This window comes from Varanus komodoensis, unplaced genomic scaffold, assembly GCF_004798865.1.
Source record: "Varanus komodoensis strain SLA01 unplaced genomic scaffold, ASM479886v1 scaffold87, whole genome shotgun sequence".
Taxonomy (NCBI): domain Eukaryota; kingdom Metazoa; phylum Chordata; class Lepidosauria; order Squamata; family Varanidae; genus Varanus; species Varanus komodoensis.
Window position 1 is genome coordinate 765,585 of NW_025336565.1, and position 23,932 is coordinate 789,516.

At 58.3% G+C, this 23,932-nt stretch overlaps 1 protein-coding gene across 1 annotated transcript in view; it reads right to left on the reverse strand.

The window, feature by feature from the left end:
- Window positions 1-23,106, reverse strand: part of POLR2A (RNA polymerase II subunit A) — a 24,829-nt gene extending 1,723 nt beyond the window's left edge. The window contains 30 exon segments of the mRNA XM_044417180.1: window positions 1-178; window positions 278-427; window positions 1,427-1,540; window positions 2,116-2,302; window positions 2,394-2,597; window positions 2,729-2,911; window positions 3,017-3,121; window positions 3,355-3,455; window positions 3,572-3,818; window positions 4,215-4,439; window positions 5,178-5,383; window positions 5,594-5,699; window positions 6,080-6,251; window positions 6,547-6,730; window positions 6,881-7,103; window positions 7,187-7,390; window positions 7,871-7,965; window positions 8,361-8,529; window positions 8,868-9,077; window positions 9,565-9,775; window positions 9,991-10,115; window positions 11,078-11,210; window positions 11,296-11,516; window positions 12,712-12,873; window positions 13,450-13,731; window positions 16,852-17,025; window positions 21,176-21,312; window positions 21,446-21,509; window positions 21,511-21,579; window positions 22,696-23,106. The exon segment at window positions 1-178 is cut by the window's left edge and continues 1,723 nt beyond it. Coding sequence (XP_044273115.1) covers window positions 1-178; window positions 278-427; window positions 1,427-1,540; window positions 2,116-2,302; window positions 2,394-2,597; window positions 2,729-2,911; window positions 3,017-3,121; window positions 3,355-3,455; window positions 3,572-3,818; window positions 4,215-4,439; window positions 5,178-5,383; window positions 5,594-5,699; window positions 6,080-6,251; window positions 6,547-6,730; window positions 6,881-7,103; window positions 7,187-7,390; window positions 7,871-7,965; window positions 8,361-8,529; window positions 8,868-9,077; window positions 9,565-9,775; window positions 9,991-10,115; window positions 11,078-11,210; window positions 11,296-11,516; window positions 12,712-12,873; window positions 13,450-13,731; window positions 16,852-17,025; window positions 21,176-21,312; window positions 21,446-21,509; window positions 21,511-21,579; window positions 22,696-22,785 — 4,931 coding nt within the window. The 5' untranslated portion in view covers window positions 22,786-23,106.
- Between the last annotated feature and the right edge of the window lie 826 nt (window positions 23,107-23,932).

The window sequence follows — 23,932 nt, forward strand, 5'->3', positions numbered from 1 at the left end:
GGGCTGTAGCTGGGGCTGGTGGGGCTGTAATTTGGACTAGTAGGAGAGTATGAGGGAGACGCCGGACTGTAGGAAGGTGAGGTGGGGCTGTAGCTGGGACTTTGTGGGGTGAATCCTCCAGGGGAGCGGGGCTCATAGGCAGGAGACGTCGGGGAATAGCTGGGAGACATCGCTCCACCTGGGGAAGAGGCAGAGTCGTTAGCCAGGCGATGCCACTCCATCTTTCGGGGTGCCCACTGGGGAGAGAGAGAACGCCCTGCAAGCCATCCTGACTTACCTGGGGATGGAATATATGGGCTGGATGGTCCGGGAGAGCCAGGTGAACCTGGGGTGGGCGACCAGGCTGGAGAATAGGCGGGACTGAACCCGCTCGCGTCAGAAGCTGCGCTGGGCGAAAAGCCGGCTGCCCCCGGGGTCATTCCACTTCCTGTTCGGGAGACGCAGGGGGAAGAGAGCAAGAGAACCAGTGAATCAGAACTGCTCCCCCACAGCTGTAGCTTGTTCCGACAGACCACGCTATAACCCCGCTGAAGGTGATAACTGCACCTGGTTTTATTCACCTTTAATTGCGTTCAAAAGTCATTTTGATATGGCTTTTCCCCTCCCCGAAAACAGACCTGTTTAAAGTGGCTTACAAAATACACTGTTCCTAATTCAGCATCAAACCACATGAAGAAGCTGAAAACAGCAGCCAAACCCACAAGAAGCCCTAAAACCAAGCCAGGCAGAGAAAGTGTATTCAGTTGGCAACTGCGGGGTGGAAAGGCAGGTCATGGAAAGCCGCGAGGTGCAAGAGCCGCTCCGTGGTGTTCCCTTTCTGGAAGCCCATAGCAGTTAGCAGCGGGAACTTAGGGTCGAGGGCCAAGCCCCCAGGGAGAGGGGCAAGTCAGGGGACTTCTCCCCTCGGATGCCTTTTGGCACGCGTGCAGCCGGTTCACATGTGCCGGTTCCCACAGGTTTCAAGCACTCTCACTGCCTTTGGAGACCGGGAGGGAGGGGAGAAGGTGAGCCGGGCTCCTTACGGCAGTGGAAGAACAGAGCCTTCCACTTAAGAACTCAACTTTTTAATAGCATAAGAACTGGGCCGTGCGAATGTATGCAGATATTGGGTGGGGAAACCCATACATACAGTGAGAGAATGGCTGGGTTAGAAGTGCGGACTAAGACCAGGGAAGACCTGGGTTCAAATCCCCGCTTAGTTGGAGTAGCTCAGGGGGCAGCCCTAGGCCTCTCCGCCTGACCCCCCTCACGGGGGTGCTGTGAGAGTAAAACAGCGGACAGAAGAAATGCAGGCCCTGCCTTGAGCTCCCGGTCAGGGAGGTGGAATCGGAAAGGAAAAGTTCGCCGCCCCCGCACCCCCAGGCAAGTGAGTTCCCAGTGAGCCTCAGAAGCCCAGCCCGGCTGCCGCATCCGAGCCGACACATACCGACACTGGGGGACCAGGCTCCGTAGGCTGGCGTGGCACCTTGGTTCCAGGGGGTCATGGCAGGAGACAGGCCTCCCATGGGGCTGGGGGCGGATCCAAAGAACATGCCGGTGGCTGCCGGGAACAGAGCAGAGTTAGTGTGGAGTGCCGGGCCTGGGGGGGGGGGGGGGGGAAAAAGGGCCCCCCCCCCCCGCAAGAGCCCTTCCTCTCAATCAGTCCACCTGGCCCAGTGGAAGGATGCGCCTCAGGCCGGGCCTGGGGAGGGAAGATAAGGCAAGGAGCCCCTTCTCCTGCCTGCGTCCGCCCCTCGGCCTCCCCAAGCGGCACGATTCTTCACGTCCCGTGATTCGTGCAGCCGTGCGCCGGGAAGGCCCGGAGGCCGTCAGGCCATCCACAGAGGGGCGGGCTCTCCCCACAACCTGCCCTCGCAGGGGAGGCGCCCCCTCCCCAAGGGGCCAGGCACGGGGCCCCTCCTGGTCCAGACGCCCCCTCGCAAACCCCAGGAGGAGCAGACATCCTGCCGGGGGGAAGTGCGAAGAGGCAACGGACGCCTGAGCTAACGGCAGCCTGCCTTGGCCTTCTGGTGCCGAGGGGGGCACACTCTCCTGCAGGGCTGGAGGAGAGAACACCAGGCGGCGCAGCCCCCCCCCCCGTGAGGTGTGGCAAGGGTGGAGGGGCCGGATACTTACGCCCCCCCATGCCCAGCCCGGGGAAGTTGGTCGGGATCTCCATGCCATATTTGCACTTCTCGGCATCCAGCAGCAGGTCGAAGCAGCCGGTGCCGGCGGGGGCCAGCTGGCCCAGCATGATGTTCTCCGAGACGCCCTTCATGGGGTCGCTCTCGCCGTGGGCGGCTGCCTCCACCAAGACGTCGACCTGCGGGGGCACCCCAAGGACAGTGGGTCAAGCCCGGCTCCCCCCCCGGCTCCCCCGGCAACGCGACGGAGGGCGGCTGCCCCCGGCTCACCGTCTCCTCGAAGGAGCACTTCATGAGGGGCCCCGTGTCCTGGCGGTTGACGCCGTGCCGGGTGATGGCCATCAGGTGCCCGCGGCACGTCATGGTGTCGCAGAGCAGCGCCAGGTGCCGGTAGTTGACGTAGGAGCCGTCGAAGGAGATGACGTGGTACAGCTCCCGCTCCAGCGCCTTCCGGACCGCCTCGATACCCAGGACCTGCAGCAACAGGGAGAAGCCGGGGGGTGCTCGAGGCGCGGCCCACTCCCCCGAGGCTGCCCTCAGGCCGGCCTCCTGGCCCCAGCCCTCCGGGAGCAGCCCCTCCACCCCCGCCCCGCCCCGCCGCGCACCGTGAAGATCTCTACAATGTCGTTGGAGGTGGTGCGCACGGGGTCCACGTCCTTCTCGCTCAGCACGCGCATGAGGCTGACGCCATCCGTCTCCAGGATCCACTCCTGCAGCGCCTTGAACTCCCCCTCCTCCGTGATGATGATCTTCTTCTTGTTGTCCGTCTGGGGCAGGTGCATGTACACCTGGGCGGGAGAGAGGGAGCAGAGGGGCAGTGGCGGGGTCAGGCGCCCTCCCGGGGGGGGGAGCGGGGGCGGGGGCAGCTCCAGCCCAGGGCCGGCTGGGCTCACCTTGCTGATCTGCTCAATGCCCTGCAGGGTCATGTCCGTCAGCATGTTGGACTCGATGCAGCGCAGGAAGACGTCGTCGTCCATCTTGTCCACCACCTCCTCCTCCTAAGGGACGGGGGAGGGGAGAGGAGGTGGAGGGGTCAGCCCCGTCCTTCACAGGGGACCCCCCCGCAGGCGTGGCCAGGGAAGCCGAGTCGCACTCCCGGGAAGGGGCTGCTTAGCAGAAAGCACCAGTGGGCTCGGGGCTTTTCCATGGGCTCTGCAAAGGCCCTGTGCAGCGGGGGGGGGGGGCGCCTTTCGGCCTCTCCCACCCCCCAGCCCGAGTCGCGGGGCCGCACCTCCTGCATCTTGTTCTCGTCGCTGTTCATGATGCGGATCCGCAGCACCAGCTTCTCCGCGTTGTCATCATTGAAAATGCAGTTGAGGTCGTCCCCGAAGCCTGCAAGGGGGGAAAGGAGGGGCGAGGGGGGTCACTTTCGCACGGAGAGGCAGCCGGCGGCCCCGCGGGCGAGCCTCGCACGGCCACGGCATGTGGCGCCCGCCCTCCCCCCTCACCGGCATTGATCTTCTCTGCGATCTGCTCCATGGTGAGCTTCCGGTCGGTCATGTGCTTGCGGTCCAGCTCCACCCGCAGCAGCCAGGGGGAGATGCGGGTGACGTCGAAGTCCGGCATCTCGTAGTACACGTTCACCCACTCCTGGTCCTCGGAGACCACCGTGTTCTGGGGGTTGGGGTCGTAGTAGATGGCCGTGTTGGCCGTCACCTTGCGCAGCGTCGTGTGCTCGAGACGGCAAAGGATGTCCTAGGAGGACGACGGGCAGAGGGGGTCACGGGGCCGGCAAGGAGAAGACCCACATGGCCCCCGCAGGGAGGAGGAGCCAGCCCCGCCAGGCTCTTCCGCCCTCCGCTGATCAACGCCTCTGCGCAACGGTCCCCAGCCGAGCCTTCCGGAGGGGCTGGACTACAACTCCCACAATGCCCCAGCCGGCCATTCTGCCTCCCGCAAGCCATCCCCCAAGAGGGGCCACAGGGGCCTGCTTCCCGTCTGAAGCTGCTGCTGGACACTGGAGGCCGCAGAGGCCCGGACATGGGAGGTGCTGGCTGCTTGCAGGATGAGAGAGCTCGGAGGGGCCGGGGGACTGCCGTGCAAGCAGGGCCTCCTCGAGGTTTCCCGGGCCCGTCGCTCGACTGCGCTCACCTTGGCCCGCTCGGCATCGCGTGCCGACTGCCCGAGCAGGAAGACGGTCAGCGAGGGAGTCTTGGGCTTCTTGGAGATGTTGATCAGCTCCTTGAGCCGGGGCACTCCCAGCGTCACGTTCTTCGCCGAGACGCCGGCGTAGTGGAAGGTGTTCAGCGTCATCTGAGTGGCGGGCTCGCCCAGGGACTGGGCAGCCAGCGCCCCCACCATCTCGCCCGGATGAGCCTGGGGGGGTGGCAAGAGCGGGAGGGCGCTGTGAGGATCCACGCTGCCCTCCAGGGCCTGGGTCGGGCATCACGGGGGAACACCACCCAGCGGACTGGGGCCTGTTCTCTCCCGAACCCTTGGGCCAGCCTGGCTCCGAGAAAGCTATTTATTTTGATTTGAACACACAACCCTGTTCCCATAGGCTCTGCGCCATTTGTTTCCAAGAGATTAAAGCCAGCAGTAGTTAAAATTTCTACCCAAAGCAAGCGTATTAAAGATACCCAAAAGGAAGCAGCTTTTGCACTGATCCTCCATGCAAAACACTTTTGCAGTTGAGCATGAAGGCAAAGTCCCAAACTGTGTTGAATCTTAGCTACGGTTTGTTAGAACAAGCCAACAAACCAAAATAGACTGTAGCTCCTTTCACAGAGAGAAGCAAAAGCTTCCAAACTCCTCCTGGCGGCCACCGAGGGGAGTGACACACGGCACCCCCCCCGCCCCGCACAACAAACCACAGCTTGTCTGGTGTCAGTCGCACCGGCCCAGTGGGGGTGGGAGTTGTAACCTCCCGGCCCCCCCTCCGCTTCTGCAGATTCTTTCGAGCCGGCCTGAGCCCAGAGGAGCCGACCTGGCACTGGCCGGGAACTCGGTTCTGACGTCAGAGCCGCCCCTGCTGAGCTGCTGCCCAAGGACACAGCCGGCTCAGGACACCCCCCACGGACCCTCCCCGCGAGGGGGCTGGGGCTGCGGACTCACAATGGCCTGGTTGAACTTGGACTCGATCTCGCCCAGGAGCCAGTCAAAGGCCTCGCCGCTGAGCCGGAACTCCTCGATCATCCGCCGGCTGCAGAGCGTGGAGCGCAGGTGGATGTTGAACAGCAGCGTGGCGTTCTCCTGGGCCTGCTTGCTCAGCGGGTCGTCGCCGTTCACGATGACCAGCTTCTTGCTCAGCTCCTTCACCCCTGGCAGCGGGAAGGGAAGATGCAGGCGGGGCAGGGTCCCCGGAAGGCAGCCGGGCCGGTCCCCCCCTGGACTGCCCTCCCTTCCCTCTCAGCACGCCGCTTCTCCCTGGGGACTGAGCCCCAGGCCCCACGGCCCTCAGAATACGGAACAGGCGTTTCGGAACGGGCTTCTCCCCCCCCCCCCGCCCCCACTCCTGCCCCCAAGCTCACCCTCCACCACTTTGATGGGGTGCAGGTCGGAGGGCAGGCGGGTGTTGATGTGGAAGATCTTCTGGGCGTTCCAGATCATGCGCAGCAGGTTGCAGGGAAGCACCACCTGGGTGGGAACGGAATCGCGCCGGCTCAGACCAGGCCTGGGGGCGCAGGCCGGCCCTGCCCCCCATTCCCTCCCCCCCCAGCAGCAGCCCACTTCCTCCACCCCGTGACTGGAAAAGATGGCGAGGGGAAGTGAGTGGCACCTGCTCACTTTTGAGGTGCAGGGCAGCTGCTGGGAAACCCCCGTCAGGAGCAGCACCCGCCCCCCCCCCCGGCCGTTGATGAGGAAAGCGGAGGCGGGGGAGGCCTCCCATGCCGCGCTAGCCGGGAGGGGCGGCAGCCGGATCAGGGCTTGGAGCCGGGACAAGCCCAGGGCAGGGCAGGGCAGGGCAGGGCAGGGCAGGGCAGGAGCCCCGGGGAGACGAAGCTGAGGGGCCGCACCTTGCTGTCTCCCGTGGGGAAGATGACCCGCAGCACCTCCCGGTCCTCCTTCATCTTCTCGAATTCCCTCTCCAGCTCGTTCTGGATGTGCGCGTTGCTCAGAATGTCTTTCACCATCTCCTCCTGCAGTGTACGCCGCAGAGCCCGCTCGTTCGTGTAGTCGAATTTGAACCTGGGCAAGAGCGGGGAAGGGGCTTTCAGGGCGACGGGGGCCGGGCCGGGCCGGGGGCTTTCCCGCGGCCAGGCCGGGCAGGGGTGCGGCACGCGGCACGGCTCTCCGTGCAACGGAAGACGGGGACGCCCGTCCGAGGGGGGGCAGGCGCTCCGCCTTCTGCGCAACACGCGCGGGAGGGCCAAACATGAGCCCTCGGCCGCTCGCACGGCCCCCGGGGGCTTCCCGCAGGAGGGCAGAGCCCAGAACCCCCGGGCAACATGGAGGGGAGCACCCCCCCGTGGGCGCGACTCACTTCTTCTCAAAGGCCTTGTTGGAAGGCTTGAGGGTGGCCAGGTTCTGGAACTCCACGCTCTCCCCGGCCAGCCCGTCCTCGCCATAGCGCAGCTGCACCACCTGGTTGATGGAGTTGCGCACCGTGGCGTCGTATTTCACCATCACCGACTCCATGGACTTGATCAGCCGGCGCTGGATGTAGCCTGCCGGGGAGCGTCGGAGGGGTCAGGCTGGCAGCCCCCCCACACCCCCACTGCCGGGCCCGTGCCTGAGGCCGGCGTGCTCCGCGCGGCCACAAGCACCACTGGCCCAAGCCCTCCCTCCTCCTCGGCAAGCTGCCCCTGCCAGCTCACCCGTCTCGGCGGTCTTGACGGCTGTGTCGATCAGCCCCTCTCTGCCCCCCATGGCGTGGAAGAAGAACTCGGTCGGTGTGAGGCCGGCCAGGTAGGAGTTCTCCACGAAGCCCCTGCTCTCGGGACCGTAGTCGTCCTTGATGAAGTGCGGCAGCGTCCGGTGCTTGAAGCCGAAGGGGATCCGCTTCCCCTCCACGTTCTGCTGGCCCACCACTGCGATGACCTGCGCGGCAGCGGAGGGACCGTCACCCACGGCGCTGCGGCGGGGGACCCTCCCTGGCAGCCAGAGCGGGGAGGGGGCCCTACCTGTGAGATGTTGATCTTGGACCCTTTGGCCCCAGACACCACCATGGACTTGAAGTTGTTGTACTCGGAGAGGGACTTCTGGGCGGAGGAGCCCGTCTTGTCTCGGGCGTCGTTCAGGATCCTGTTCACCTGGTTCTCAAAGGTCTGCCGGAGCGTGTTTCCCGGCGTGGGCTCCAGCTCGTTGTTGTGGGCCTTCTCGATGACCTGGCCATGGGCGAAGGGCAGGAGAGCTCCACACCAGGTCCCCATGGCCCCGCCTGCAGGCCTGCCCCCGCCCAGCCACTCGACCTTTCCCCGCATCTAAATTCTCCTCTGGCCCCAGCTCGCCGCAGGTCCTCCCGACGTCCCCAAACCGCTGTCCCGCTGCCCTCTGCTGGGCGCCCCCAGGGTCTCCCCCAGGACTCCGGGGGGTTCTCGGTGAGGCTCTGGCTCCGCTCTCACATCTGGGCTTCTTTCTGTAAGCTACCTGGGGACGTGCCGCTCGGGGCTGCCTCGGATACGTAAAAGGACAACGGCGAGCACCCCAGCTCAGGTCTTTCCTCCCCCATCGCTGCCCTGCCTGCCAGTGCAAACTTGGGGGACAATGGACCCCGGACCCCCTGCCCCCTTCCCCACAGGCCCCTTCCCTTCCCCCGGCCCCCCACTCCTGTCCGGGAAGGGGCCTCCCTCCCCCAACCCCCATACCTCAATCACATCCTGCTTGGCCTTCTTGATGGTGTTCTGAATGTCCTGGTAGGTCTTTGCGTCAGCGATGGAGTCGCCGATGCCGATGGTGTGGCCTGCAGAGGGGAGAGAGCGGGAAGGGACTGAGAGGCCAGCGAAGCCCGCCTCCCGAAAAGCCGGATCTTCCTGCCCGGAATCGGAGCAAGGCCGATCATGACGCGGGCGCTGTGCCGACCAGGGGAACAGCCGCTTCCCTCTCGCAAGCCCCCCTCGGCTGCCCAGAGGAACCCCTGCTGGGCAACGGCTCAGACTGTGTGCGGACCCCCAAAGGGCAGCTCCCAGCACGGCACTCGAGAGGACAGGCTGCCCGTTCCGCTGAGGCCCCCACCTCTCCAGCCCGCCCTGCCCTCCGCCTGTTCCAGAGCTGGCCCGGGAGCCCGGAGGAAGGCTGGGTCCGGCCTGGGGCTCGGCGGGAAGCCGGGCCCCCGGGGTCCCCCGCCGGACAGCGCACCTTCAATCAGCAGCCAGTTGTTGATGACCGTCTGGATGTTGCTGTAGAAGAGGCGCGTGACGTCGTGGCCCATCTCCAGGTAGGAGATGTGGACCAGGGAGCCGGCCGAGGTGCCCAGCGACTTCTTGCACAGGATGCCCATGATCAGCTCCCCGTTCTCCACGATGACCTAGGGAGGGAGGGAGAGAGGGGGTGCCTGATACGTCCGGCCAAGAGACGCCTTCCCCACATGGCGCTCCCCCGGACGGGCGGGTGGGCCTGCACCCCCAGAATCCCCGGCCAGCAGGGCCAGGGAAACAGAGCCGGGCCCCCATGATGCCGGCCGGACACGTGAACCGGGGCAGAGAGAGAAGAGGGGCCCCACTTGGAGATCTGTAGCCACGTGACCCGCTGAGAAGCAGCAGGCTCCAGGGCTCACGCCTCCCCAGGCAGCCCCCTCGGGCCAGCAGCCCCTGGGTGGGCTGCACCGCAACCCCCGGCGCCCTCCCTGGCACAGCCCCTTGGCACCTTGGTGTCCCCGGGCGAGATGTGCTTGTACAGGCCGCTGTCCTCGTCGTCCGGGTGGGTGCTGTGGGTGCGGATGCAGTTGATGTGGCCCGGGATGATCAGGGAGAAGATCTGCTTCCCGGTCCAGAGTGGGCGCGGCTTGAGGATGGCGGGCTGCGGCACTTTGCCGTCCCAGGTGGAGAGGAACATCAGCAGGTTCATGACCTCACCCTGCGGGTGAGCCAGAGGAGCGCTGAGGCCAGGCGGGGGGGGGCAGCCCAGCGCCTGCCCCGCAGAGCCCCTCCGGGCGAGGGGAACCTCCCCGCCTGCTTCCCCCACGGCAGCCGGAGGGAGCGGCGGCAGAAGGTCCGCTTCCCCCGCTGTGCCGGCAGGAGCACGAGAAAAGCTGCAGGGAGCTCGCCCGGCCCTCCGCTGCCAGAAAGAACCCCTCCAGGGGCTCCCAAGCGTGCCTTTTCTCCGCCTTTCTCCCAGTACCTTTTCTGCCATGGCCTTCAGACTTTCAGGCTGGGGGCAGGTTCCCTCTCACTGTCAATCTTTCCAAGCCTTTTGGGGAGGGCTCAGTGGCAGAGTTAAAATACTCCAAGGAAACTGTGCACGCACTCTGCTTACGCGGGAGGAGCTTGGTGCGGCAGAGGGGAGATGAGACGTGGGCCATGAGCCCGAAGAAGCCTCCCCTCTGCCCTTTCTTTTCACTCACCCGCTCCAGGAAGACGTCCCGCTTGGTGAACTTGCGGACGGCCGTCAGGGTGTCCTGCACGATGCCCATGACGGGCCGGTTGGACTGCGGGGTGACGATCATGCGAGGCACCATCGCCAGCTCCTGGATCTCGGCCCGCGTCTCCAGGGACTGCGGCAGGTGCAGGTTCATCTCGTCGCCGTCGAAGTCGGCGTTGTAAGGGGTGGTCACGCTGTCGGGGAGCAGGCGCAGCCAGGTGAGGAAGCGATCCGGCCGAGGGCCCACGCGCCGCCCACCCGGGCTCGCACGAGCAACACGCACGGTCACCCAGAAGACAGGAGAGCGCAGAAGAGGCACCCCGATTCCTTTGCTCAGAGATGCTCTTCGAAACACCGGTCTCTCCCCCTCTCTGCCACCAGAGGCGGAGGAAGTGCAGGATGGGCTCACCTGAGATTCAGGCGGAAGGTGGACCACGGCAGGATGCGGACTCGGTGCCCCATCATGGACATCTTGTGCAGTGTCGGCTGCCGGTTGAAAATGACTATATCCCCGTCACACATGTGCCTTTCTACCTGGAGGGGGGAGGAACGGCAGCACCCTGGTGACCTACTTCGAAGGGGGGCAGAAGGCATCACCGGGGGGGGGGGGGGGCGCTCGACAGCCAACCCAACGCACACGAATGGCAACCTAATTCTAACTCAGCCTAAAATTCAACCCTAACCCTGTACTTAACGCAAAACACCCAGAATTGATTGATTGATTGATTTAGAATTTTTGTATGCCGTCCCATCGATTATAGCCTCGGGACGGCTCACATAAATAAATAAACATAATACATAACACAAGTAAAAACCCAGAAACACCCTGGCTGCACAATTAAAACGTATAGATATTATTAAACGTTGTTAAAATATTGTTTAAATAAAAAGGTCTTAGCCTGGCGCCGAAAAACAAATGACGACGGTGCCAGGCAGAGCTCTCTGGGGAGCATCTGTGGGGAGCATCCTTTGAGAATTCTCTAAGGAGCATCCGTGAAGGCAGTTCCCTGCTCCAAGGAACTGACAATTATCAAATGGAAACAGGAGATCAGGTCCCCTCGCATTTTCCTACTAGAAAAATAATTCCTAAATTGCTGCTGAAAAATCAGCACCGCTTGTGCTGTTAAAAGGGAACAGTATTCCTCCCAACACCTGGCTCACTACATTTCTAAATCATTTACAAACTTGGGACACAGTGGAAAACCTAGACGTGCCCTCGAAGCATTTGCCAACAGTTGCACGCAGCTTTCACTTGCCAATTTCGAGGGAGCACACTGCTTCGCGCAGTCTCTCGCAGCCCCATCTCGGTCTATCGGGAAGGGAAGGGCTACAAGGCCTGCGGTGCCTTCCAAGGCGACCCGCTCATCACAGCCTCTCTGGCGCCTTCTCCCCTTCCCCTGGGAAGCTCGGCGGGCTCCCCACATCCGTCCTGGGCCACATGAGGGCACGGGGGACTCCTGTGCCAGGCCTCCTTCCTCCCCAGAAGCATCACTGACCTTGTACCCGATCTGGAGGTGGAGGTCACTGGGCTTGGGGTGGAAGCGGAGGTCGATCCTGTCGCCGTTATCCCGGATGATGTACTTGGCCCCAGGATACTGGCTGTTCCCTCTGCGCACCAACTCCTGCAGCCTGGAGGGGGTCGAGGGGGTCAGCCGGAGTCCGGTGCGCCACGGGCCTCGGCTGCCCGCGGGGGACTGGGGGGGGGGCAGCTCACCTGTCGATGTTGAAGGGCGTCACGATCTCGGCAAAGGTCATGTTGGCCGCGATGGAGCGGGGCACGCCCACCTGGTCGATGGAGAGGTTGGGGTCCGGCGTGATGACCGTGCGGGCCGAGAAGTCCACGCGCTTGCCCATGAGGTTCCCTCGCACACGGCCCTCCTTGCCCTTCAGCCTCTGCTTGAGGGACTTCAGGGGGCGCCCCGATTTCTGCATCGCCTGCACATGGGGGGGAAGCGGAGAGTTTGCGGAGGCGGGGCTATGCCCGCTCTCTTGCACACCGTGCACCCGCTCACGGGTGGGGGGCAGGCGGCCAGCTTCGTTCCCGTGCTGGTGCCGGACAAGCACCGAGCCAGCCCGTCGCTCGGCTCCCCCAACCTGGGGCCCCCCAGAAGCCATGCACCGCGACTCCCATCATTTCCAGCCAAGGCATCTGGAGGGTCCACGGTGGGGGGGACATAAGCCACTCAGGACACCCTCCCCACGGGCAGAGAACTGCTCTTTCTTCCGGGATATGCAAGGGCCGTGCCTAGACCTGGTCCTGCTTATGATCAGACCCACAAAAAGCGAGGAGACAACTTAATCCTACCATACCCATTCCATCGATTTCAATGGGCCAGTTCAAAGCACACCTAACTCTGGATCCAACCCAAGCGCTGAAAGGGCCTGAGCAGCCGCGGAGGCAATGATGTCACTGCTCAGTGACGAGGCCCGTCAAGCGATCGGTTGAACCGGAAGCAGCAAATTAATTAAAATGCCATATTCATTACAGCAGAATCAGTCCCGGATAATCCATTAAATAAAAATAAACCCGAAATGGACAAAGCCAATTCATTATTTAAACAGGGAAATTGATCAATTAAATATGCCAAATCAATTCTAAGCATTCCAATTAAGGGATGAAAAATTACTGAACGACCTATTATAGCTTCTGTCAATAAAGCTTTTCTCTGGTCACCTCAGCATGTTTCACAGCCTCTCGTCTCAGGGAAGGCAAAAGGTAAGATCTCCTGGTATTTGGGACTCGTAACTCTGAGAAGCACCTGCCACCTTGGACACCAGTTAACACACTGGGAACCGAAGTCCCAAACATACGGACACCTGCCTTCTGCTTGCCCACTCCCTTGAGTCTGGTCGGCGTAGTACAATTGTGAAAACAGCAACAAACAGGACAAAATGGAAGTATATAAAAGCAACAGCACAATCCAGGGAAGAGCACACCACATCCCCAGCCTCCTCAGCGGACGGAAGAGGTTTGAGAAGAACCCTATGGCTGCAGAGCAGACCGGACCGGGACCGCTGAGCTCCCGCTGCGTGGAAACAGGGCAGCTGACATGGCCCTGCCTGTGATGCGCAGAGGAGGGGAAGCAGCCCCCCCCCAGCCACTGCCCCTCTGGGCGTGTGGGGCACTTACACGGGGCAGCCCCGGGAGCTCGTTGTCCACCATGGTGGCCACGTGGAACTGCAGCAGCTTGACGTCCTCAGCGATGACGTGAGCGGCCGCTCCGTTCTGCTCGTTCCGCCGCAGCTGGTTGTTGATTTTCACAATGTCCGCCAGTTTGTGGGTCAAGTCGTCCTGCAACGAGAAAGCGCCCGCTACGGAACGGCTCGCTCACAGCCAGACACCCACCTATGCTGCTGTTGGGCTGCAACGGCTGCCGTTCCCCGGTGGCGTGCCCAGGCTGGCTGGCGTGGCAGGCGTTACCGCCTGGCACGTCTGGGAAGCTCCAGGTCAGGGAAGGCCGTGTAAGCAGCGTTTCACACATGCAGGAAAATTGCAGCTTGCTTCTCAAGTTTTAGTTTCACGTTTAAGTCGATCTTGCCGGCAACAGGACAAGTGCAAACTGAATGCCAGTGTGGGGGGGGGGGGGGGGGGGGGACACACCGACCTCTTTCAGTTCAAGGGCCACATTTAATTTTAGAGCAGTGCTGGGAGGGGGAATACAAGCACCCCCCCCCAATGTATCGGAAACCACTCGATGACGGGTGTCTGGGAGCAAAGCGAGGCGTGGCCCCTCGGAGAAACCCAGAGGGGCAGATCTGGCTCTTGGGTCGGGACCCCCATCCTCGGGCAGGTGCAGAAGCAACGCCTATGCAAGATGCAGCTAACCGGCGCCTGGCTCCCCCTCCCTAGCCCAGCCTCGGCCCTGACCTGGTTCCTGGCGGAGCCCTGCATGACGACGGCCGGCCTGACGGAGAGCGGCGGGACTGGAAGCACGGTGCAGATCATCCACTCGGGCCGGGCGTATTTGGGGTCCATGCCGAGGATGAAGCACTCCTCGTCCGAGATGCGCTTGAAGATCTCGTGCACCCTCTCCGGGCTCAGCAGGATCTTCTTCTCCTGCGAGTCCTCGTTGACATGCTTCCACTCGGCGTACAGCTCCAGGCCGGAGCGCCGGATTCCCGGCTGGTAGCGTCCACAGCCGCCATGGCCCTGGAGAGGAGGAGCAAGGCTGTGAGCTGGAGCAGAGCTTCCCGCGTGGAGCAGGCCGTCCCCACCTCAGGCGGGTCACTCTGACCAAGTCCCACTCCGCTCAAGCCTCTTTCGAGGATCCGTGTTCGTAAAGTTCCTTCGGGGTCCAGCTCACCACGCCAGATCCCGAGCTCTGAGAAAAATCTAGGATGCCTCAGTATAGCTCTGAACACACGCAGCAGCCCCCTACCATACGGCAAGGATTTTGTCTGGGAATGATTTTGCAGACTGTATTTGATCTGGACGGGAATGATCCCTTGGAGACGTCCTGGAAAGTATTCGCCAGAGCCAGAGAGGCTGCCTGCCTGCCTGTCAGTCATGCAGCTTCAAGGATGTGAATCCCAGGGAGCTAAGCCCTGGCATGCCCATTCAGGGCATATGTACGATGGGGTTACTGGCTTTTTACAACATGCTTGCTTAAAAGACTCGGAATGCGCCTCCTCATTTTATGTCTGCAGCATCGTCTTCAGTCACTAGGTGGCACATTTCCCTACCAGGGCAAAACTTTGCCTTTACAGGTGGTACTGTTTGGAGGGGAGGGGGCAAGGGGCAGGCATACAGCTGAGCCCTCCTTCCTTCCTCCTGGGGAGAAGCAGCCCCCCAGGAGAACAGAGGGGGTAGACCAAGGCGGGGGCCATGCCCCGGGTGACCAAAGCCGGAGCTCTGCCCAGACCATGTGAGCAGCTGTGCCAGCTTCTGCTGTTCCCAGCCCAGAGGTCATTCCAACCTGTGCCAAGCTGATCCGACTGCACGGGCAGGGCAGGGCAGGGCAGGGCAGGGCAGGGCAGGACGATCCCCGGCAGCCAAACGGAGGAGCGAGCGAGGGCGAATCGCCCCTCTGTGGTAACAGGAGGACAGAGGCTGCGAGGGGCTGCCAAACAGCTCCGCGGGAAACGCGGCCACCAGCAGACAGCAGTCAGCAGTCACGCTGCCGCCTCCACGGCTGCCCCCCTGCACCAGCGCGTGGGCATGGGAGTGGAAGGGTGCTGTCCTGCTCACACCCCACCTGGGAGCTTCCCAGTGGGGCCTCAGGGGGCCTGGGGTCCCTGCCGTCGCGCAGCCACGCTGCCAGTGGGTTCGATGGGAAGCCTAATTAAACGTGGCTGAATCCAAACGGTTTCAGACCGTGAAAACAAGCGTCTACCTTGGTCTGGGGGATTTCCAGGGAAGTATTAATGTGCCTTTAAGGCAGCGATTTTGTTAATCTGCAACCAAGCAAAGGCGACCCTATCACCAGATGTGTCACCTTGAGATTTTTCTGTCTTGCAAAAAGCTTGGAGTGGAAATAGCAGCAACCAGTGAAAACAGCCTCCCTTCTTCTGAAATGAAGACTGCGATAAAGATTCTTGTTGTCAGACCAAGGGAGAAAAACACTCTCCAAAGGAGTTGAAAACGAGAATGTCACAAAGTTTGAAATAACTCTTGGAAGATTTGCTTCAGGCTATCGCACAGAAAGACAACTGAGAATTATCACAAAGCGGTTCCCCCGGTAACTGAACGCCTCGCGAGAATGACTGGGTTCACCCGACGCAACAACCGGCACTCAAGGTCAAATGTGAGTTGTTGTGTCACGTGAACCCAGCTACGCCGACACATTATGTTTTGTGAGCAGCGACTGACCCACAGTTCACAGTCCAACAACGAACGATGGATTCTTGTTTGGGGCTGTTCATGGTTAACCAAGAATGGCATGTTTGCACAGTTGGGTTTCACGATGCGACAACCCACAGGTCATGTACCACCCACGCAGGTGAGACAGGTAAAAATGCATATGGCTCAGTTGAGTTAAAGGAGACTTCCAGTGGAAAAGCCCCAAGATGAATATTTTTGGACAGGGGTGTTCTTTTACCTAACAAACTATATTCACAATCATTCCCACAGACCCATTTCCTGTACATATGAGAGAAGCATCTGAATAAGCAAGGCCTAGAAGTCTGGTTCCAACTGGCTTTAAAAAAGTTCTTTTTCCATAGCAGCATAATTACCCAAACACTTGGAATCCTGAAATCGATAAGTCTAGCAGGTGTAATTTACTTCTGTTGAGAATAAAGACTCTTGACTTCGAGATGGCATTAAATCTGTGATGTTTTACAAACACTAAACAATCTTTGGCTGGTCTATCAGCTGCGTACTTACCTGGACACAGACTGCCTAGCAACGGTGATTCATGCTCTGGTAACCTCCAGGCTGGATTATTGTAACGCGCTCTACGTGGGACTGCCCTTGAAAACAGTCCAGATACTTCTCTTGGTACAGAACAAAGCGGCCAGGATGCTGACGGGGACTGGTTGTTATTCGCATATAACCCTGGTCGGTCCTCTACCAGCTCCACTGGCTCCCAGTTGAAGTCTGCACCCAATTCAAGGTGCTGGTTTTGACCTATAAAGCCCTGAACAGCTTGGGATTGGGGACATCTCCTTCCATATATGCCCTCACACCTCTTAAGATCAGCGAGGAGGCCCTGCTCCGAGAACCCTCTCTGAAGGAGGTAAAAAGGGCATCTACTCAGAGTAGGGCCTTCTCTGCAGTGGCACCCAGATTATGGAATGCGCTCCCCAGAGAGGCTCACCTGGTGCCGAGCTTATACTCTTTTCGACGCCAGGTCAAAACCTTTTTATTCAACCGTTATTTTAAAAATTAGTATTTTAATGTTACAGTCGCGTTGTACATGCTATTTATTGTTAGACTGTTTTTAACGTATTTGATTTTATTGTGAGCCTTCCCGAGATGCCACGCATATGGGACAGCATCCAAAATTTTCAATAAATAAATAAATAAAATCTTGACAAAATGTCCAACTGTGAGTTACAAACTGGATTAAGGATTGCTCCTTTTAAGGTTACTTCTACTAATCTTGGCTTCTTAATCCTTTGCCAAACTGCACAAGTAGCTTTGAGAAAGGGCAAAAAACCCGCAATGGAGAATAATTAGCAAAAAATAAATACCCTTGAGAAAAGTGTGGCATCTCAGCGGTGCAAAAGCAGGGCCAGCAGAGAAAAGCGAACACGGAGAGTCGGCAGCCCCCCCCACCCCCGGCAAGGGGCCATGCCAGCCCCCTCCCGGCAGACCCAGAGCGCTGACCTTTTCCTTCGCGATCTCCTCGTCTCCCTCTGGCTGCTCCACTCCGAACTTGTTGTCCATTTCCTCCCCACCTTCGCAGATGTTCTTGCCTTTGCAAAGGTCGTAGACGTGGGTCAAGCGCTTCTTCGGCTGTCCCTTGGATTTGGTCAGGATATCTTTGATCTTTGGATTGTTCTTCAGAAAAGAGAAACAGACGAAGTTGAAGCGAGGACTTGGGTTCTCGGAGCCATTTTGGTCGCTCAAGAGACACTGGCTGGGTTCACACAACTTATTTAAGGATGAGCATTGGATGAGCGCAGGTCATCACTGGCAATGTCGTGTGAACCCAGCCGTGCTAACCACAAACAGCCCACAGTTCATGGCCAAAGAACAAACCCTGCATTCTTTTCAGGGGTTGCTCATGGTTAATAAACCTTGGCTTGTTTGTGAGACTAAGTTAACACGGCACAACAATCTATGGTGCAACAAGGGTGTGCGCTCAAACTTGCGCATGGGTTCTTGTGTCCCCTGTGCTGTCACAGCACCCCGGCCCAGCCAGCCTTGCACCATCTGGATATACAAAGCCCAGAATCGCACAGGTAGAGGCCATACAAAAAAGTCACCTGAACCTCGCACAAAGGGGGATGTAACGTCGTGGCACAGGATCTGGCAGCGCGGAGTTGGAGGAGGCTTAAGCAGTGGGCAGGGCCGGAGCCACAGGGGGGTGCCCCGCTTCTCCGCCACCTCCTCTTCTCTTTCCCTCCCTTCCTCCAGTCCGGCAAGCTCTCAAGCAAAGCAGAGACGGCCCTTTCCCAGACGGCCGAGCCAATCTCACACAGAGCGCTTTGGAGCCTAGGCCAGGAGCTGCACAACTTCAAGTGGGGGGGGGGGCGCGGCGGTTTGCGCCCCTGGCTGCCCCCCCCCAGCCTTAGATGAACCTGCGGTCAGTGTCACTGCCATGTCATTCATTGCATTTTCATACTGCTCAATAGCAGAAGCGGTTTGGACAGCTCACCACCAGTCATGAAGGTACAAACCACGGAGGTAGATACAACAAAGAATTTCATATACTGCATTTTAAACTAATTTAATTCTCAGACTGACAAGCCTGTGATGAGAAGAGAGGAGGGTGGCAACAGAAAGATGGCTGTGGGAAAAAGGGGGGGGGGCTGTGCTGATCCAAGCCTCAAATGGGGGCTCAAGCAGAGGCACACACAACGTACGTGTGTGTGTGTGTGTGTGTGTGTGTTAGCAAGCTTGTGAGCAGGCAGAAGCGCTCCCCACCAACGTCTGGTTTTAACCCCGCTCCATCTGGAGCTGGTGCTGAATGCCAACCGTGGCTCCACGGCCACTGCGCTCTGAGGGGGGGGGCAGCTCCCGACCCGGAGGGGCTGGGGGCAAGGATGCACTCCTGCCTCCGTGGACTGTGGATGAAGCAGGGGCCACTGGGCAGCCCACCTGGCAACCCCGCACGCGCCTCCCCTGAGCTGGCGGGATCCCACCACAAGGCCGTCAGCAGGTGGGGACTCAGGGCAGCCGCCAACTGCAGGCCTCACCCTTGTGGGCACACCTGGTCTTCAGGTGTGCTTCCTGAAGATCCACCGTCAACTGACCTGAAAGAATAGTGCCCACCCCGCTTTGATTTAATATTTCTGCTGCGTGCCTGGTGTGCAAAGCGCTTTGAGTGCCAGCCAGACTGGGGGCAGCGAGAGAAATAATAAAAACAAAACAGGGACTTTATTCTTAGGAACTACAGACATTCGCGCCAGCTTCTCCTCCCGCAATTACTCTGGGAAAAGAACATCTTGCTTCTGCAGTTTGCACATCACACAGGATGGTGTTTCCTCACTGGGGAGGAAGTGAGGTGGGAATAGCATACCATTCGCCACCCTTCTTCTTTCCAGACTGAGGGAGGCCTTGTTGCTGTTGCCCTGACCAGGGGCAGAAGGGTATTTTTTTTAATGATTTCTAGCGAGTATATGCCAACTCCAGGTTTACCAAGAGGGAGATTATTTATTATTGCAATAATATCCAAACTGGCTAGCTAGACTTCCACAACTTTTAGCAGCAAGCCTCTCATTATTTACTTATTTTATACTGCTAATTTTAATTTTATATTATTGTATCTCAGTGTATTTTTTGTATTTTTGTATTTAGTGGTAATTTATTATGTTCTATTGTATTTCAATGTATCTTATTGTGTTGTAAGCCACCCCGAGGCTTCGGCAAGGGGCGGCATAGAAATGTTATAATCATCATCATCATCATCATCCTGCACAGCGAGAGCTTCTGCAAAGTAGGATTTCAATCAGCTGGGCCCAGAAAAAAGAGCAGAATTCCCATAAAAAAAGACTCTGAACCCGAGACCAAAGAAAGCGGCTAGCTTTTACAGATCGCTAACTTATGGCATTGTAACGCATGCGTACAGCATTCTACACAATTAAAATATACGGTTGTGAGAGTAATATTGTTTACACAGCTGCTAAGAGATGATGAAGTGCAGTGAGCTAACAAGGAGGATTCCCGTCTGCACGGCCGATGTTTCTTTCTGCCAGAGAATGGAAGCGCAGGCTCATTGCTGCGTCTTGCTCGCAGAAGTAATGGCTGATAAAGAATGTTCAAGCGCAGTGCGCATGGTCTTGCGCCATCTCACCATCGGGAAAAGAAAACTTCCTAGTTCCAAGAAAGCGGACTCCCATGGTCAGAGCACAGCTAACTAAAGCTCTGTTGCACAACTGTAAGCAGCTAGACTTTAATGCCAAGCGAGGCAAGCAATTTAAAGGGCAAGAGACCCAAGCCTGGCTTTTTGGGGTTTGGGCCTGGGGACAAGGGTGCTGAGGACAGGGTAGGCCTTTCTATGGCGAGAGGGAATCCTCCAACAGTGTCCATACAAAGCTCCTTAATGAGGACTCTGGGCTCTTCCACCTGCCCATCTCAGAGAGAAAAGCAGTTCTGGATCAGCAGCCTCGTATGCGGAAACTGCCCGGAGTCAGAGAGACCAGCGACAGACGAGCCGCAGGGGGGCCAACAGTCAAGACCTTCCTGCTCTGAAGTTCCCTCCGTCGTACTGCTCATGTTAGACCAAAACTGTTGGGCGAAAATGTGCTTTTTGTTCTGTTTCTTAACTGTTTTCAGAGAAATGATTTTAAGAGGCTCTTGGGAATATTGTGCTACTGAACTGTTTGGGGTGTTTTAGTTCATGCTCTTTCCTGTCAATGGCTTAAGTCACCCGATCCAGAGCTGCCACTGGAAATCGAAGAGGCAGCAGGGGTGAGGAGCGCTTTCCTCCGGCTTCGGCCGGTCCATCAGCTGTGTCCTTACCTGGACACAGACTGCCTAGCAACGGTGATTCATGCTCTGGTAACCTCCAGGTTGGATTATTGTAACGCGCTCTACGTGGGACTGCCCTTGAAAACAGTCCAGATACTTCTCCTGGTACAGAACAGAGTGGCCAGGATGCTGACAGGGACTGGTTGTTATTCGCATATAACCCTGGTCGGTCCTCTACCAGCTCCATTGGCTCCCAGTTGAAGTCTGCGCCCAATTCAAGGTGCTGGTTTTGACCTATAAAGCCCTGAACAGCTTGGGACTGGGGACATCTCCTTCCGTATATGCCCTCACGCCCCTTAAGATCAGCGAGGGAGGCCCTGCTCCGAGAACCCTCTCTGAAGGAGGTAAAAAGGGCATCTACTCAGAGTAGGGCCTTCTCTGCGGTGGCACCCAGATTATGGAATGCGCTCCCCAGAGAGACTCACCTGGTGCCGAGCTTGTACTCTTTTCGGCGCCAGGTCAAAACCTTTTTATTCAACTGTTATTTTAAAAACTAGTATTAATGTAACAGACGCTTTTTATTGCCTTTACCGCTTGAATTGTTTTAACATGTGGTTTTATCGACTGTTTTAACGTATTGATTGTGAGCTGCCCGGAGATGCCTTGCATGGGGGACGGAATACAAAAGTTTTAAATAAAAAAATAAACCCCCTAAAAAAGAGACAGTTACAGGAAAGGAGCACTGCACAACCTCAGAGACCTGAAATCAATTTCATCCTGCGATGCAGACCAACAAGGCCGCCTGGGAACTGCATGAAGGGTCCCTGTGCAGCTTCTCTCCAGACCCCTCAGCAGGCACTCAGCTGCTCACTGGTGATAAACAGGCACAAGCAGCCAAGCAGGGAAGCTGTTCCAACTGGAAGAGCGCTGCTCTTCCCTGAAAGGCATTTGACGGGTCCCAAGTGAGCACCGTGTGCCGTATTACTGGAAGTCTCGGGGTTTTGGAGTGGGCAGGGCAAAGACTGGCTAACTGCCTGGACATCTACAGCTGCAAATTAGGTTTACTGGTACTTACAGAGTCAACCAACAGCTTGGAGCAGAAAAAGCAAACGCAGCGGAGGACCTTCATCGTCTTGCCCAAGAAGCCGACGTGGAAGACCGGCTTGGCCAGCTCGATGTGACCAAAGTGGCCCGGACACTCTGTCATGTTGCCTGTCGGAGGAGAACGGAGGCGGCCTGGTCAGCCCGCAGCTCCCACCCCAGGCCCTGCAACCGGCTTGCCCGGGGCCTCCCCTCGCCTTCCTCGCAGCTCGCCCGCCAGCGAGGGCCTGGCCGCAGCACCCACCTGCACAGGTCTGGCATCTTCCTGTCCGTTCGATGACGCCCTGCCGAGGGTCCATTAAGCCCCCCCAGCTTGGGACGGCCCCCTTCAGTCGTCTCAGGGTACTTGATGCCCCCTTCCGTGACGGACATCCGTTTCTGGAGAAAGAAAAAAGCAAGCGCAGGATCAGCCTCAAGCGACCACATCAAGCTGCTCCAAGAGGAACGTGGGCCTCAGAAGAGAGGAAGACGGTGCCAGAAGGACAAGGGAGTCAGAGTCTAGAAGATCAGGCACTAAGGTGTATCTCAGGCCAGAAATGTCCTATTGCCTGGGGAGGCTGGGGAGCCAGTAAGAACAGAACCACGTCAGTCTTAAATTGTGCCACCTCCGCCATGAGCCCCTAAAACTAACTTATCAGGAACATAAACTTAAAAAAAAAAAATGAGATCATCACAAGAATATTGGCCATCCAGGAGAAAACTTGCGGCAGGAGTGAGTTCTTGAACTGGAATGCCATTTTCAACACAAATTCATTGAAAAGAGCTGAAATTTAATATCAAGGTTACAGGCAAAAAAGGCAAGTCTGGGAACTACAAGATCCCTTTTTGCAGATTCTCTTCCTGCTCACATGGAAAGCAAGAGAGACATATCAGGGAGATCCTTGAAATTTAGATTTGTGAGGGAATTTTAGCCAATATGACACCCTGAGAACAGCTGAAATGGAACCGTGTGGCTTGTATAGGAAACTTCAAAAGAAAATCAATCTTTAATATCCTTTCAACATGCAGTTCTGTGCTTAATGGAACGGGAAGGGGCAATCCTTCAGCACCGGCTATTCCATTAAAAAGGCTTTGCACTCAAGAGTTCCAGGAGCGATGCCCTCCAAGACCATCCACGCAACATCCTCAAGCTTACCAAAGTTTTAAAAGAACAATTAAACATGCCCAAGTGCCAAGACAGCTTCCTGGAGCCGTCAAGCCTGCTGCACGATTACAAGTTGGGGAGTTGTGTTTGCAGTACAGGCACCCTTTGCAGGAGGAAAAAACTATTTCTTGTTGTTGGGCAAACTGCCACCCGCGCTTCAAAGCATCAAACACGGGGAGGGGGTCAGAAGACGCGGCAGATGCCCCCCCCACTGAAGAAGTGAGGCGACCATGCACACACACAGCCAGCGGTGTCTTCGGGCACTGCACGTCCCGGAGACACAATGCAATGCACAAAGCCTTCTTCGTGGTTCCCCGCTCACGCCCCCCCTGCAGACCTGCGCCACCCACCATCTCATCCGGGCTGAGGATGCCAAACTGCACGCGCTTGATGGTGCGCAGCGGGCACGCGCTGTCCCCGGAGGGCGCTCCCCCGTGCATCTCGGCGCGCGCGCGCTCTCGCTCGCTCTCCGCCTTTGGGGGTCACGTGACGCAGCCGCTGCCCTGCCTCCGCCTCAGTCAGTCAAGTCACCAGCCAGGAAGCAGCAGCCGCCTCCGCCCCTCCCCCCACTACTACTACTCCGGTTTTAACCGCGGCCCAGGCAGTCGCCGACCGAGCTCGCCGCCGGCCGCGGGGCGCGCTCGCCTCGCGCAGCTCCTTCCGTAGAAGAGGGGCGGTCGCCGCCGTCCGCAGCGCCTCCTCCCGCGTTCTCGCGCTCTCCCGCGACCACGTCCGGCCGCCTCTCCCCTCCCTCCTATCCTCTCCCTCCGCGCTCTTCAGCGCGACTGAGCTCGCAGGCGCTCAGGCGCCGTCTTATATAGACTCGCCCTCCTCCACGGGGCTACAGGAGCAGAACTGCACGGGCGACGCGGCAAAGAGGGGTGGTGCTGCGGCTGCGTACTCTTCCAGGGAAAGGCGAGAGGGAGGGGGCGTGGCTCTAGTAAGGTGGCAAAGGGGAGGGGGCGGTCCCGGAGATGGGGCGAGGAATAAACCAACTTTGGGACGGGGGGGGAGAGAGAACAGAATAAACTGTAGGAGCAGTATCTCTCTTTTGAATGTTAAGTTTACTGCTATAGCATTGTCGGCTTTTTTTATTCTTACCTTTTGAAGTTGCTGTCTTTTCATAAGCATGTTTTTTTGTAAGTATTGCCGAGTTCGATGTTGTTTATACCTAAGTAAATACATTTAGGATTCCCAGACCTAATAAAAGTAATACCTTTATTAAGCCAACCGGAAAAGAATCACGAAACAAACTGAACTCCTGCAGCATAATCCTATGTAGTTTTAGACGGAAAAAGGTTCTGCAGCTCCTAGTGTTCCAGCCAACACGGGGCTTTTTTCTTGTTCAAGCATGCATAGGATTGCGCCCTAACATTTAGCGATCAAATTTCAAATAGGATTTGCATTTTCTGCAGAATGATACCATTGACTCTAACATACTTGATTGGACGCCACTGCTACTGATTTTAGTGGCTCTTTTGCCCACATAAACGTATTGGGCACGATCCTACGCGTAGTTAGAAAGAAAAACAGTCCTGGAATTCCCAGCCTTCTCCAGCAAGCATAATCTTGAGGACTCTTCGCTTT